This window comes from Haliotis rubra, unplaced genomic scaffold (assembly GCF_003918875.1).
Source record: "Haliotis rubra isolate DU_JTF1 unplaced genomic scaffold, ASM391887v1 Scf164, whole genome shotgun sequence".
NCBI lineage: Eukaryota > Metazoa > Mollusca > Gastropoda > Lepetellida > Haliotidae > Haliotis > Haliotis rubra.
The window spans coordinates 217272-233887 of NW_025765603.1; the positions used below are offsets into that span (position 1 = coordinate 217272).

Sequence of the window (16616 nt, forward strand, 5' to 3'; positions counted from 1 at the left end):
GCCTGTGGGTTTGGATACATTGTCGTCCGTTGTGATGGGGAAACGAAAGCTCCCGTAGTGTATAGGGGCCCTGACGCGGCTGAAAGGTTTCTAAAGTGTTTGCAGGAGGAAGAAAAAATTATTAGGAACGCACTGTATAGAGTCGCTCCCATGCGTATGACCCAAGCCGACAGGCTAGCTCACGCCTGTAGCACTAACTGTCACGTGTGTGACTCACCACTGAATGGTGATTCGGTGAGAGATCACTGCCACGTAACCGGTAAGTATAGAGGCGCCGCTCACAGCGCGTGTAACCTCAAGCTTAGAATCATCCCTAAGACAATAAACATCCCCGTGGTCTTTCACAACTTGAGAGGGTACGACTCTCACTTAATCATGCAGGCCATCGCGAAAATCGATGGTAATATAACGTGCATCCCCAACAACATGGAGAGATACATCTCCTTCAGCTTAAACGGCCTTAGGTTCATAGATTCAGTACAATTTCTATTGTCTTCATTAGACAGTCTGGTCAAGGCCAACGATACCTTCCCTATCACCGACCGATACACAGACGCCGAGACTAGACCCCTGCTTATGAGGAAGGGTGTGTACCCCTATGAGTACATGGATAGTTGGCCCAAGTTCGCTGAGACCAGACTACCCCCCATCAGAGAATTTTACAGCAATCTGACAGACTCGGAAATATCCCAAGATGATTACTCACATGCTATTAATGTATGGAATAAACTGGGTTGTAAGAACCTGGGGGATTATCATGACCTGTACTTGAGGACAGATGTACTGCTGTTAGCCGACGTGTTTGAGACGTTTAGGCGGACGTGTTTCAAGCAGTATAAACTCGACCCCGCATGGTATTACACCAGCCCAGGTCTGTCGTGGGATGCCTTGCTTAAAAAGACCGGAGTTAAGTTGGAATTGCTTACAGATTATGACATGCACCTATTCATTGAGAAAGGCTTGCGAGGTGGGATCTCCATGGCAACCAAGCGATACGCGAAAGCAAATAATCAATACGTTAAGGGCTACGACCCTAGCAAGCCAACCAATCACATTCTCTACCTCGACGCCAACAACCTGTATGGCTGGGCCATGAGCCAGTATCTACCCACAGGGGGGGTTCGAATGGGTGTCACAGGAGGTCGATGTTATGAGCATCGCACCAGATTCGAATAAAGGTTATATCCTCGAGGTTGACTTGGAATACCCCAAGGCATTACACACATCACACAACAGCTACCCCCCTGGCCCCCGAACGTATGAGGGTTAACCCAGACTGGATGTCTGAGTACCAACATAACTTGTTAGGTGGGCGTGTGACAGACGTTGAAAAACTCGTGCCCAACTTAATGAATAAGACCAAGTACATCGTTCACTATCGCAACCTACAGCTGTACCTGTCGTTGGGTATGAGGCTGACCAAAATACACAGGGTGCTCGTGTTCACCCAGAGCCCCTGGATGGAGCCTTACATCAGAATGAACACAGACCTCCGAAAGCTTGCCACCAGTGACTTTGAGAAAAATCTCTATAAGCTCATGAACAACTCGGTGTTTGGTAAGACTATGGAGAACCTGAGGAAACGCGTGACCGTGAAGCTGGTTCGGTCGAATGAGGAAGACAAGCTCAGGAGACTGATAGCCAGTCCGGCATTCAACCGTAGCAAAATATTCACCGATGACCTAGTTGCCCTACACATGAAGAAAAGCCACATAAAATTCAACCGGCCTGTTTACGTGGGGATGAGCATCCTCGATTTATCCAAACACCTGATGTACGACTTTTACTACAACGAGCTCAAGAAACAGTACGACGACAGGTGTGAAGTTCTGTACACTGACACGGATTCCCTGCTGATGGAGATTCGAACCGAGGACGTGTACGTTGACATGAAAAAACACCTCGATTTGTATGACACCAGCGACTACCCTAAGGGCCATGCCATACACAGTACGGTAAATAAAAAGGTCCTAGGTAAGATGAAGGACGAGTGTGCTGGCACGCCCATAGCCGAGTACATAGGGTTGAGGCCTAAGATGTACTCCATACTGAAGGCCGACAATGGTGAAATCCGGAAGGCTAAGGGTGTTAAGAAGTATGTGGTGAAACAACACATCAAACACGCCAGATTCAAGGAAGCCCTGTTCAAGACCCGTACCTTTAGGCATAAAATGAACACACTTAGAAGTGATGGGCATAAGATATACGGACTGACTATAAACAAGACGTCCCTGTCGCCTATGGACACTAAACGTTGGATAGCTATTGATGGGATAAACACGTACGCGTATGGGCATGAGAAAATTGAACATGTCACGAAACCAGAGAAAGTTTGAGGCTATTTACTACAGCCCGCGTGGGTACTGGAAAGGAGCTAGTGCTGTAGATAAGCTAGCTAAAATGGCGCGAGTACCCCCGGAGGAGGCCAAAGCGTGGCTTGAAAAACAAGCCCTGTGGCAGATCTATTTACCGGCACCACGCTACGTGCCTAGAAGGAGGTTCGGTATTAACATACCTAATAGCGTTCACCAGGCAGACCTACTGTTCCTACCCCACGACAAGAGGTACAAGTATGCCTTAACCGTAGTGGACGTAGCCAGTCGCTACAAGGAAGCCGAACCCTTGACCGCGAAAGATTCGGCCCAGGTAGCCAGAGGATTCGAACGCATATACAAACGCAGTCCGCTGACGTGGCCAACAGAGCTGCAAGTTGACCCCGGACGGGAGTTCATGGGTGACGTGTCACAACTGCTAGCCAAACACGATACAAAGGTCAGGCGTGGCACGGCTGGAGCCCATCGCAGCCAAGCCATAGTTGAGAGATTTAATAGGACTTTGGCAGAGCTTATTCGACATCAGTATGCGAGGGAGATGGCAACCCCGGGAAAACGATCGACTGAATGGGTCGCGAGGTTACCCAAGGTGGTGTCGGCAATCAACCATGAAGTCACCCGGCTCACTGATAAGAAACCGGCAGACGCTATCAAACTAAAATCAATAGTTGCAGAGCCGGCTGCTCCATTGCGTGGGAAGGAGAAACAGATACCAGATAGGGCCCTAGTGAGGTATCTATACCAGCCGGGGGAACACGAGGGTGATAGCCGTAGGCGAGCCACCGATCCTATATGGTCAGTCAAAACTTACAACATAGATAAAGTGGACATCAAAGCAGACGAGCCAAACTTGTACTACTTGAGGGATGGGCCAGGTAGGGGGTTTGTGAGAGAAGAATTATTGATCGTACCGTACGGTACAGTGTTACCTCCAGCATAGCGGTGTCCCATTACTCCAGCCATACCCCCGGCGCGGCTAGGAGGTGCGTTCGCATCCCCCAACTTTTGTAGTAGGGGTAATGGTAGCAAGAGCTAAGTGTCCGACCAAAGCCTTACTTGTGAAATAAGGCTTTGCAGAGGCTTTGGTTGAAAGTGATCCAGAACCGCTATCGTCCCAAACTTTTTCATAGTAGGGGTAATGGTAGCAAGAGCTAAGGGCCCGACCAAAGCCTTACTTGTGAAATAAGGCTTTGCAGAGGCTTTGGTTGAAAGTGATCCAGAACCCCCATTGTATATACTACTAATAAGTAAATGTACAGGGACTATTTTGGAGTTTTGCATGCCACTCCTGTATAAAGCAATCTTTGCTTCTTCTTACAAGTAAATTTAAGAATTGATGTTTATTTCCAACTCCCTGCCATATCCACACAGAGCCAGGTCCAAATCTAAATAGAACTGTTTTTACATGTGTAGCCCAATTAAACCTATTATGCTCGGCGCTTGCGTTTAAATCTAGATTACATGACATTTTGTAAGCTTTAAATGGGTAGCGTGAAGAGGGCATGGAGAGCAGGTTTAACCAGTAAGCAATACAGCGTTTGAGAGTGTACACATGAATAGGATATCTACCAGTTTCTCCAAGGACAATTGTATTTGGTGTAGGCATTTGCAAACCAAGGTATCGTTTACATGCATAAAGTAATACCCATTCCAAACAATCACGTTTGCGAAAGCCCCATAATTCTGACCCATATAATAATATGGGTAGTATCTTACAGTCGAATATTTGAAGTAGATATCATATGACAAGTCTTTAAAGCTACAAGGGCATTTTGTAATAGACACTAAAGCTTTCGTTGCCTTAAGTGATTTGTTTTCGGCAGAGAGGGACCAATTTAGAGTTCTAAAATTATACTCCAAGGTACTGGTAGGATGTAACAACTTCAAGCGTAGTTGATGTGTATGTCCATTTTTCTGATTTTGATAGTTTAGGTCCATTGTTAAAGATCATAATTTTAGTTTTATCAAGGTTAACATTTCAGGACCATTTATTACAGTATGTTTCTAAAGCATTAATTTGCCTCTGTAGACGAATTACTGACTCTGAGAAAAACACCACATCATCGGCAAACATCAAAATAAATATTTCAATAAGATCTGGATATAATTGGACACCAGTGGAATATGAACTGTTAATCTCAGACACTAGATCGTTGATAAATAACGAAAATAGGCAAGGGCTTAGGACACAACCTTTCCTAACACAAACAGGACAGTCAAATATGTCTGTAAGAACATTGTTATTTGTGCGAACAGAGGCTTTAACATTTTCATAAATACTTTTTAAAGTTTTATCCATTTTTAAATTTGTGTCTCTGTACTGAATCAAATGCCTTGGAAAAATCTACAAAACATGCATACAGTTTGCCACCTTTCTTAGAAACATATTTACAAATTACTGATTGAAGAACAAATATATTGTCTCTGGTAGAATAACCTGCTCTAACACCTGCTTGTTCTTCGTTTATCATATCCAAACTGTCTGACCAGAATACCAAGCGGTTACATATAATGTTTGTATAAATTTTACCAAAAATACTTTAAAGTGAAATGGCGCGATAATTTTCCGGATTGTTTATATTGCCTTTTTTCTGTATTGGCACAATTATTGCCTTTGCCCATTTTATAGGGAATGATCCATTATCATACTATGTGTTGAATATGATTTCGAGGTAAGGTATGATGGTATGACAAGAGGACTTAAAGAACTCGCAAATTACGAGGTCTTCCCCAGCAGTTTTATTATATTTAAGTTTATTAATACTTGACTGGGTGTCCTCCCGTTTAATGGGTGCACTGAATGTATCATTAGTTATGTGATGTGCCTGGCTTTCAGGTATAAATATGCTGTCACCATCATCTACGAAGTCACTGGGAATCACACTGGAGTCCCAATCAAAGAGATTCTTAAAGTAGTCGTGCCATGAGCTTACTGTGATGTTATTTTCAATTTTTGTGAACATCAGATGTACTTTAGCTTTCGCCAAAATAATTGGGGATTAGTAATTGAGTCCGAGAGCTCACTCATAGTTCTGTTTTCAAACTTACGTTTCGCATCTCCACACGGAGTTTTGTAGATATTTCTTGACGAAATTTATAAATCTCGAGATGGCGTGTCCCTATGCTTTCTAAATCTATTAAGGTAATGACATCGCTGATGTTTAAGTGCTTGACATGTATTGTTAAACCAAGTTGGGTTTCGTTTGGACGATCTAATGGCCCGCTTCATGCGCTCTGCTTGACTATTACATCACTAAACATTTGTATACCAAGCTCACAATCAGAACACATTACTTCTGTTGCATTCTCCAACTCGCTTGACACCTCTGAGCTGTGTAGTAACATAATCTGTCTCATGAAGCAATCTGAAGACTTGATCATGTATTGTAAAGATGTCTACTTTTCTCTGTGCTGCAGGAGATGATTGACAACAAGCCGTGCTTCAACCCGTACCAGATGACGGATGACCAGCTGAGGACCGAGGTGACCGAGAGGGGGATGAGGGCAGAGGGGATGAGGGAACAAATGATCAACTCCCTCACCACGCCAACAAACAGTCAGTATACGTTGAGTTCTTGTTCATATCTTAATAACAAATGCATCCTTTTCGTGAGGACCAGGGGTAGACCTGCATTTTCTATTGCAGCTATAGGGTACTGGTTTCCCTTGCGAAGACGCGTTGCCTGTTTTAATATTGCTTATTAGGTCGAAAATCAACATTCATTCGCTTATTGATATGACTGTTACCAGACTAGGTTAAAACGAAAGTCTGAAAGCAATTAATGCTTTGCTATTCCAACCATTTCCGCTGTTAAGCCAACGGGTCTACTTGAAGTGCTATTTAGTAAACAGGCAACATTGTAAACCTTCTGTATTGTACATCCATGTTGCGTAAGGTTCGATAATAATATACCCACTTCTTGCAGCCTGTCCTCTGATGAAAGTCTCCATGCCTGACAACATCTACTGTACATTTGACGACAAATGTCTTGGACTGGAATGCTGTGTACATTTCAACCTCTTCATGTTCAGAAAAACATATAAGATGTTTGCGAGGTTCGACCCCTGTGATTTGAAATATTCTGTCGGCGTTGGGAAGTTCAACACGTCCATTGTTATCGACGGTGACCTGAGTGATATGTATGGAGGTTGGTGGCACTTGCTGTTTACTGTTTAAATTTAATCATGAAATTAAAACACATTAAATGGATATTATGTTAGATTACAAGTGCATGTGGACTTGCGCTGTATTCGTCAATCCTGCACGTCGACTTAACACATGAGTGAGTTTAGTTTTACGCCGCCTTTAGCAGTATTCCAGCAATAACGCTGCGGGGGACGCCAGAAATGGGGTTCGCACATTGTATCCATATGAGGAATCGAAGCCGTGTTTTCAGCGTGACGAGCGGACGCTTCTTTAACCACTAGGCTACCCCACTGCCCCGACTTAACACGTGGAGCAGATCACATGAGTGGAATGGTACAGGATCAGCGGCCCACTACTGTTCAGATTTGATCGTCCCATAAAACACCCGCACAGAAATGTTGTACTAAAGTATGAAAAGGGAGGTACGGTTATCCATGCTCAAACACGAGGTAGCAAACCTTCTACCTCTAGTGGTCATATCGACTGCGCAGACTGTGCATATTCCCAGGTCGCTTGTCTCCAAACCTTCTGACTAGGCATAATACATGATATTGTTGCAATAGGGTGCATTTCAATTGTATATAATGACTTTGAACTCTTTTGCGATTATGAATAATAGGAAGTAATAATATATAACTCAGTTTGGTAGAAGTTTTTCTTTCTTTTGGGAAATAACCTTATTGAGACATTGGAATAAAGAATGTTGTTTTGCTATTTTTCTTAACAAACAGTTTGTTCTGTTTTACAGGAGTGGAAAAGACCGTTTTGACGAATGAGAAACTGGATATCTTGGGAGGAATAGAGCTAATCATGAAGTATGAAATGTTTCCTACTTCCCTGTCCTATGTTAATTGCAACAGAAAGTTACACTTGTGAACGACTTACTTTCATCTACCGAGAGCAAAGCCGCTTTACTGATATAAACGCAAGGGTAATTCCTCGACGTTACTTAACTGTAGAGACGCTACATGTAATACTTACATTAGCTTGAAATGTTTGCCTGACGGAAAATTGTATGGTAGTCTTACAATTTGTCTACGTGATTGAAAGCTCTTTGTGAGGGATATTGAGCCAGATCACGGAAGGGGGACACCAGAAATGGGCTTCACACGCGCAATCAAACCCGGATCTTCAGTGTGTCGTGCGAACGCTATAACCACTAGACTATCTAACCGCCCCTCCGTAATTGTAAGAAGTGGAGTCGATTGCATGATTTCGATGCTATCATACACATTTTAAATGGGAAGGACATATTTATTTTAAAAAATAGGATTTCTGGTATTTCTAGTTTCACTATAATTCGGGATTGTCCGGAGTGAATCAAGAACATACTTATGTTCCCTTGCCTGAACTCTGATGCTATAATTCCTTATAAAACATTTCACAAGTGACAAATATAAACAAAGTTAAACGTCAACAATCTCCACCACCTTGTGATTTCTCCATTCAAGAAGATATGACGTGATGTAACCGAAATGATGTGGTCGTCAACTGACATGACATGACACAGCTGTTGTGGATACAGATGTTCATCTGTGTGAAGTGTGATGTGTCGATCTCACATTCATCAGTGTTGGGGATCTTTTTCAGAGTGAAGCTGGAGAAAGATGACACCGCTGCTCTCATCACAGTGGCCGCCGGCTTCTGTTCCCAGGACGACCACGACAACTGCATCGCATTCTTCAACATCCTGGACGAGTTTCCAACACCGCTACCGATATGTCATCCAGATGGCTCAATAACCTGGCCAGACGGTAAACATTATAAAAAATATATCACCTCGGAGAAACTGTGTCAAAATATGCCAATCAACCCACTCATGTTTATACAAAAAACTGGACTATATCTGTGACACATGTTACTAAGGCAGAAGTTTAATTTAGTTGCAGGGCATATTATACTTTCCTAATCGCTTGTATGAAATATATAAAGTTGTTTGGTAAATGGCACGTAGCAGTCTACAACCTTTGTTGATGTAATCACCGGAAGTGTCTTTCGTTTCAAAGGTAGCATGAGCCCAAACCACTATGAGTTTACTAGACGTTGACTTACAGACACACATTTTCGACACTATTTTGGTCTATATCATATATATATATTGGGGCATAGCTTCCTATTGATGCAACAAAAGACGTATTATCCCTTACTACTTGCCTGAAATCGATAATTGAATGTGAACAAATGCTCCCTGCATCAAAAACTGTCGCACGCGGTGTTGTCGGTGTTTGCTGAAATGGTTTCAATCACAAGTTGTGCGTAGGATATTCGTAAAGAGCGCTCCAAGGGACATAAGTCTATGGGGTTCGCTTGAAATAATGTTGGGCCGGTAGAGGGCTCGCGAGTCGATTTAATGCAATGTTGCATTAATTCATTCGAACGTTTAAATTTGATATTGTAATCTAAATGCGTAGTTATTTTTTTTAATAAATTATATGGTAGCTTGCAAGAGGGCTGATAGAATTATTGAGAGAAATGCATTATGTATTTTTAGAAAAGTGTTGTATCATATAGTGCCTTTAAGTAAATAGGCTGTCTTGATATTCTCCAATGCGGTTGGTGTTCAAATAAGATGCAGCAATAAACGGTTGTATTGATTCCATGACAATATCATGCCGGGCACTAATACAAACGATTCTTTTAGTAAAACTTGTCTAAGCGATTGGTGCACACATGAGGCGGCACTGTCACGATGGTTGAGTGTGATCAGTGTTATCTTGATCACATCAGTATCCGTGGACGCCCTGTTAGTGAAAAATGTATTGACTGGTACTTTTCATGTCAGTTAGCCTAACATCCTTTGTTTTAATTGCCAGTTGATTACAGGAGTCTGTTTGATAAGGAATCAATCAAGAAAAGAATTCGTGAAAGTGCCATAAAAGCTACCAAAGATGCTATAAAGAAAGGCATCGAAGAACTACTTGACTTCATTCCGTGTATATCCCCCAGTGTAAGTATGTATGGGATAGAAAAAAGAGTGTCACGTCCATCTTGATACTTCTAAACAAAACGTAAACATTAAGAGGAACGTTGATACATATATTCTCTAACGTAACCATATTTTACAAGGTGAGTGGGGAGAACAATATGCCAAGGGAGTGCATTTGCCTCTCTATGCCACTCTGGTCTGACATTACAGTCGGTATATAACGGCACTCCTCTGCCCTGTTTCCAGGCTCCAGGCAAGACGGATCCCTGTCCCAGACCCGAGGCCCTGACTCGTGATATCCTCAAACAGAAGCTACAACAACGAGGACTGGATGTCACGGGCACAACTCACGAACTAGTGCAAAGGCTCAGAGCTGGACACAAAAGTAAGCAAGGGGGAAGTTTTTATCAAGACATATCTACGGTTCAACCATCTGGGTTAGAACTGGTTTTCTGCAACCCATGCGTGTTGCAAAATACGACAAACGGGATCGGTTGACCATGACATGGTTGATGCTTGATATGTTTTACACAATAAACAATCCATATGGAAGTGGATAGAGCAAATAAGTCTTGGTCTTGGTTAGACGATTGTGTGGAAATAATGTGTAACATCTATTACATTGTTCCTTCAGCGTGCAGACTGATGAACAGGACAGTGACCCTCCCAACAATTAAGAACGAGGAGATAAACAAGATCGTGTATATGGAGATAGCCCCGGACTGTCTGCGGTTTGATGCTTGTGTTGATGTCAGGATTAAGAAGCTGAATTTCAACAAGGCTGTCAACGCTTACATTCAGCTAGACCCATGTAAATTCACAATGACCGTCAACTTTGAGGACTGCACAACGACAGTTATACTCCTGGGATACGACTGGGGTAGGTAGTGGGGGAACATATACCAAGCCCTATCATATGTGAAACCAACAAACAAGAAAGAATGGTTATTAATTAATTCCCTAATAATAAATAGTAAGCTTACAAATCAATAACATTTACGTTGAGGTGAGGTGAAATTGGGTTTAACGTCGCGCTTGAGAATATTTCGCTCATATTACGACGTGCATGCGTGTGTATGTGTAGGTGCGGCTGCTTGTACTAGCCCAGACTGAAGCTGGTTTTATAGTGCTAGCCTACTGAGATTCCACGCCGCAGTGAAGCATGAATACCCCACTCAGGCACATTATACTGACTCCTAGCCGACAAGTCCTTGTTGTACCCATTAATGCCGAGCGCCAGGCAGGGACCAACGAGTACCATATTTTAACGTCTTTTGGTATGACGCGGTCGGGGATCGAACCCGCGACCTTCCGCTCTCCGGGCGGACGCTCTAACCACTACACCACGGAGGCGGTCTATTTACGTTGAGTCCCAATGGGTGTACAAACTAGAGCAGCAGTACGCATTCAGTGGCAGACCAATTACAGTTGCAATATGAGCAGTGGTTGTAGACATCCAAGATGATATTCATACATCAATGGCTGTGGTCAAGATGCCAAAACAGGCCTGGGCCCCGTTCCTCAAAGCGATCGTAGCTACGATTGTGTTAACTCCCATACTTTAACATTGACTTACGACTGTCGTAGCGCTACGATTGCTTTGAGGAACGGGGCCCTGGGCTGGAAATCTAGGATAAAATGTGATTTCCATTGAAATGCTGGTCATGCTGTAATCTGAGATGAAATATATCATCTAAAGAAACCAAAGTGTATGTTCCGGAACATTCTGCATCACGCTGGCTGAGGTAACTGAAACATTACGGTTGCTTCATAAACTTTCAGACCAGTCGTGTTTCCCAATAATAGATATAGTAATAAGCAGAGCACTGCCTTCTGCCGCATCTTAACACAAACAATGTAATGCAATACTGCTTTACACTGGATAACACTGGCGCATGTTACATCTTTACAGATATAACTGTAAACCATTATGATGTCATACGTCAGAAATAGAAAAAAAACTGTTTCTAGGGTGTTACTCTGTATCCCTAAAATTTACACAACTGTAAATAGCATATGTCGAAATATCCCACATCGGCCTAACTGGACGTTCAGTGGGATGCGTAATAGGATATCCAGAAAAGCATGTTTACTCGTAACATCGGGCAAAACTTTAGATCAGACTATAGATAGGTCGCTCAGCCAGGTATGATGAGGGACCGTTGAGTCACCTGGCATGAAATGCATGTGCTGCCCACAGGCACAGGGGGGGTCATCTCAAAGATATTTTAGGCTTTTTCATGTGTGTTGAATATGTCTCTATTGATTAACATCTGACGCGTTTTATCTTTTATAAGGTTTATGTTGAGATATGTAAGAGATACCCATAGAAAAGCTTAAATCAGCCATCGTATTAAACGTCTCAAAATATATAGGTGGCAAGACCATCCGAAGATCGACAGGACTGGATATTATTTGTAAATGGTTGTGGCATGTTGTTTACTTAACCAGTTTAATTCACCCTAAGGAATATCCTTATCTTAGCTGATATCTCTATCCTCAAGTCCGACCCAGACACCGTCTGCGACCCCTGTCCTAGTTTTGCTTTTGAGACGACCCCTCTTACCTGTTTCTTTTTTATAGTGACAGTGAGACTCAATGGCAGCTACATCCTTAATAGATTCAGTATTAAAGTTATTATTTTTTACGTCAGCTACCGTTTATAATCAAGCTAAGTCTAATTTTAAAATGGGCATTTTAAAAGTGTCCTTTGCATTACAATATCATGGTCTGTCATTGTCTGTTCTAAGTCTGACCCGTGAAGATCCGGGGTAGAATAGGTCTTCAGCAACCCATGTGCTTGCCATAAAACGGCGACTAGTAAGTAACGGGATCAGGCTGACTTGTTGACACATGTCAAATTGTGCAGATCGATGCTCATGCTGTTGATCACTGGATTGTCTGGTCCAGACTCGAACAGACCGCATTGCTGAGTGCGGCGTAAAACTAAACTCACTCACTCATTCACTGTTCTAAGTCTAATATCATAGTAAGTCATGGTCTGTTCTAAATAAGTCGCTTTGGACTTTGAAAAAACCGCATTGCTCTTTTCTGCACTAATCCATTTTTCACGTTTCCTGTCTCTCTACCACTGAGACTGTAGTTAGGCCGAACTTAGTTTAACAGATATTTCACACTTTCACATACTAACTACCTAAATTGTAGATATAAAAGTGAGAAAACCCAGTTTTTTTCTATTTCCGGCAGTACTTTAGTGTAATATTGCCGTAACAATATTACACTGCAGTATCTTCCACATGCGACAATTAATTACAAATACACTGCAGTGCTGTTTCAGACAGGTAACACCTCTACGAGTCCTACTGATATTTCTGTTATTCCATTTACAGGGAAAGAGAAGACCACTAGACTGAACGAATGGGTTTCCATAAGGTAAGACTTTAATATCCTTCATAAAGTCGAGTGAGTGAGTGAGTGAGTTACGTTTTACGACGCTTTTAGCAATATTCCAGCAATAGTATGGCGGGGGACACCAGTAATTGTACCCATGTGGGGAATCGAACCCGGGTCTTCAACGTGACGAGCGAACGCTCAAACCACTAGGCTACCCCACCGCCCCTTATAAAGTTGATGTAACGATAGTAATCATTGTGTTTTCCATAAAGGGAACAGCGGTGGTCATGTTAACGGGTCTGTATTTACATGTTCGACGTACGAAGGGTGTTTAACTTTCTAAGATAATACAGATGCTGTAGCCAGACCAAATGTTGTATATATTACGAGGTACTGACATAAAACATTTCAAAACAACTGACTTCGTCTTGCGACTGAGCAGATACATGAATTCAGTCAACAAATAGCCTTCACTACCAATACATTACGTGCACCGTGAGACCGCCTCCGTGGTGTAGTGGTTAGAGCGTCCGCCCGGAGAGCGGAAGGTCGCGGGTTCGATCCCCGACCGCGTCATACAAAAGACGTTAAAAATGGTACTTGTTGGTCCCTGCCTGGCGCTCGGCATTAATGGGTACAACAAGGACTTGTCGGCTCAGAGTCATTATAATGTGTCTGAGTGGGGTAGTCATGCTTCACTGCGGCATGGTACCTCAGTGGGCTAGCACTTTAAAACCAGCTTCAGTCTGGGCTAGTACAAGCAGCCGCACATACACATACGCACGCATGCACGTCGTCATATGAGCGAAATATTCTCAAGCACGACATTAAAACCAAATTTCACCTCACCTCACCTCACCTCACCTTACCTCACGTGCACCGTGTTCCAGGTACACCATTGACAGGAGCGAGGCAAGGAAGGTGTTCGTGGTTGACATGGGTCTACAAATCAGTCTTGGAGAACTGGAACCTATAATGGACGCCTTATTGATCGAAAAACTGGACGTACCGATACCCATTTGTAATGAAAACTTCTCTCTGCCAGGTAAGTGCCGACAATTAGAAAAACTTTAACAATACACTTTAGTTGTGAAGGAGTAAATATTCACAGACCTGTACCATGGTCAGAATGTTCAGAATACTGACGCTCACTGGTCGTGATTCAACAAAGAATGTTAGGAAAACAAGGCATGCCATTACCTACCTACATACTATGGTTCGTTTGATCGGATATCGACTACGGTGTTTCACCATATAGCAAACGCATAGATAGGGTACGTCTTTTACTTCGCTTGGATTGAATAACAATTTCACACATGGATTTCGTAATTTCAGGAAACGGTTCTCTGAAGAACCTTGCAAAGTTAATGGGAGGAAAGCTGATCAGAGAAGTCGTGGATTTGGTGTTTCAAAAACTTGGACTGGATGTGAGTCTTAAGAAGTGCAACTAAATCATATGATTGAAGTGTCAGCACGATTTGAAGCAGTCAACAGACACATTATTAGATATCTATATGAAACTGTAGCATATATAAGACGTGGCGTTTATATATTTGCTGTGTTCCTTAAGTGTTATTTATCTATACTTTTTCTCTGTTTTCAGAAGGTTTTGTCAGACAGGAGTTGCCCAGTATTAGAACCTCAAACAGGTACATAGTCACAGCTGAACGATAAACTACTATGTTGTCTCTTACGTTTATTATCTGATATGATTGTACTTTCGTAATGCTCACGTTAATGTTTGTGTAAAAATTCTATGTGCACTATGGTCTGATATTGATACTCTCCTACTCCCACACTACAGTCAACTCGACCACCTTTCGATGGACCGCCTCCGTGGTGTAGTGGTTAGAGCGTCCGCCCGCGCGTCATACCAAAAGACGTTAAAATATGGTACTTGTCGTCCCTGCCTAGCGCTCAGCATTAATGGGTACATCAAGGATTTGTCGGCTCGGAGTCAGTATAATGTGTCTGAGTGGGGTATTCATGCTTCATGGTATCACAGTGGGCTAGCACTATAAAACCAGCTTCAGTCTGGGCTAGTACAAGCAGCCGCACATACACGTACACACGCATGCACGTCGTCAGATGAGCGAAATATTCTCAAGCACGACGGTAAACCCAATTCCACCACCACCACCTTTCGATGGTGCCTCAGTAGTCGCTCTAACATGATTTCACACAAATCTACCAATAACATAAACTACACAAATAGGTGAATACGCCAATGTAATATGTGTGTTTGAAAACATTCTGTTTATATTTTGTTAGTATTCATGTTCGACCAAGCATAATATTTTGGTCCTCAGACTGCCCTTGGGCCCTTCCAGACTACAAGAATCTGCTACCCGCCAGTTTCCAGGACAACGTCACCTGTAAACAGCCGGACAACTGTTTCGGTATAGAATGTTGTGTGGACTTCTCGTTTGACATCCCACTGTTTGAGAACCCCCTCGTCAAACACGTCCCCTTCTTCCTGAAGTTTGAACCGTGTAACTTCACTGTGGAGGTCGGCTTTGGGAGCTACTACCACAAGGAAAGGCTGTTGACATACAACTGGGGTGAGTCATTTGATTGTTTGTATACAGTTTTATTATAGTGTGTTTGCAGTGAAAACGTACCGATGAATTTCACTTTAAACAAAAAATATATGAAATAAAGTGAAATTAAGTTTGTGAATCCTCATAATTTTACCTTGCCAAATGAACATTTTAATCTGAGAATTATCCAATTTAGGATAAAAGTTGTTTAACAAATGGTCATAGTTTCAAATCGCTATTATTTGTTTGTATTACAAGGGGGAGTGTTAAATGTTCAGTTGGAAAGGTAGTATTATCAGTATTCGCAATCTTAATTTCACATTATTTTATTAATTTACTTTTATGTTTAAAGTGGAATTCATTGGTACGTTTTCACTGCAAACAGACTGTAGGTCATTTGATTGTTTGTATACATGGGGACAACATTGGGACATCTGGGGGAAACATAAGTGGATCAAGAGGGGAGGTGCAGTGGTGCGCATAATGTTCATTTTATCTGCACAAAAACATACTGATCTCAGTTTACTTGGTTAAAATTTTATTGACTTCAACTGATTCAACGTAACCAGTGTATTTTCACTTTGGCCTCTAAAACACCTCATGGTATAGACTGGTCAAACACCATAATCTATTTCCTTTCAGATTTCTCTCTGAGTGAGTGGCTTGAGGAAAAGGGTGGTGAGATCACAGCTCAGCTGTCAGCAGTCCTGATGGAAGAGCTCGGTATTAAACAGCTCCTGCTGGACACACAGTGTCAGGACTACCTGGAACCTTACAGCGGTACCGTAAGGGGATGGAACAACGGTACGTTTACAGCAGAATGTCTCCGACCTCACCCTTTACAATACCAAAGGAATATATATTTATTTGTATGTTATCTGTTTATTTATAACGTACGATTAACTTGTTCCTTATGATGACACGCTGTTTTCTGTTTTGGTGCATGTATTGTTCAATTTGTAAACTGCAGAGAGAGCAGATAGGACTGAAAGACCATATAGCAATGTCACTGTGGGTTGTAGTTAGTCCGATAACAGACAAATGAAGTGTCTCGCATAATTTAACTCTGGTCCAGACTCGATTTGTTTTCAAAAAACATCATACAGCTGTAATACTGCTGTATGCTCATGATATAGTAACATTTGAACAATCGACTATGCTTTTAGCAGAGATTTCTTATGAATGTGGACAGTGTTTTGTGGCGGCTTCTTTTTATGGACCAATGATGTTATACTCTTGCATTCTTGCTAATGCAAATGATATTGAGAAATAGGAAACCTCAGGGATAATATTACCTAAAACATGACATGTTCGTC

At 42.3% G+C, this 16616-nt stretch overlaps 2 protein-coding genes across 2 annotated transcripts in view; both read left to right on the plus strand.

The window, feature by feature from the left end:
* LOC124271858 overlaps window positions 1–5835 on the plus strand; it is a 30396-nt gene extending 24561 nt beyond the window's left edge. The window contains exon 18 of the mRNA XM_046707011.1: window positions 5751–5835. The gene's annotated coding sequence lies outside the window, so the exon portion shown is untranslated. The remainder of the gene's footprint in view (window positions 1–5750) is intronic.
* LOC124271844 overlaps window positions 1–16616 on the plus strand; it is a 74026-nt gene that overhangs the window by 13646 nt on the left and 43764 nt on the right. The window contains exons 3-15 of the mRNA XM_046706995.1: window positions 5751–5889; window positions 6260–6481; window positions 7229–7295; window positions 8071–8234; window positions 9294–9427; window positions 9653–9791; window positions 10041–10286; window positions 12757–12799; window positions 13651–13805; window positions 14096–14187; window positions 14364–14409; window positions 15070–15321; window positions 15943–16104. Of these exons, the coding sequence (XP_046562951.1) occupies window positions 5751–5889; window positions 6260–6481; window positions 7229–7295; window positions 8071–8234; window positions 9294–9427; window positions 9653–9791; window positions 10041–10286; window positions 12757–12799; window positions 13651–13805; window positions 14096–14187; window positions 14364–14409; window positions 15070–15321; window positions 15943–16104 (1861 nt within the window). The remainder of the gene's footprint in view (window positions 1–5750; window positions 5890–6259; window positions 6482–7228; window positions 7296–8070; window positions 8235–9293; window positions 9428–9652; window positions 9792–10040; window positions 10287–12756; window positions 12800–13650; window positions 13806–14095; window positions 14188–14363; window positions 14410–15069; window positions 15322–15942; window positions 16105–16616) is intronic.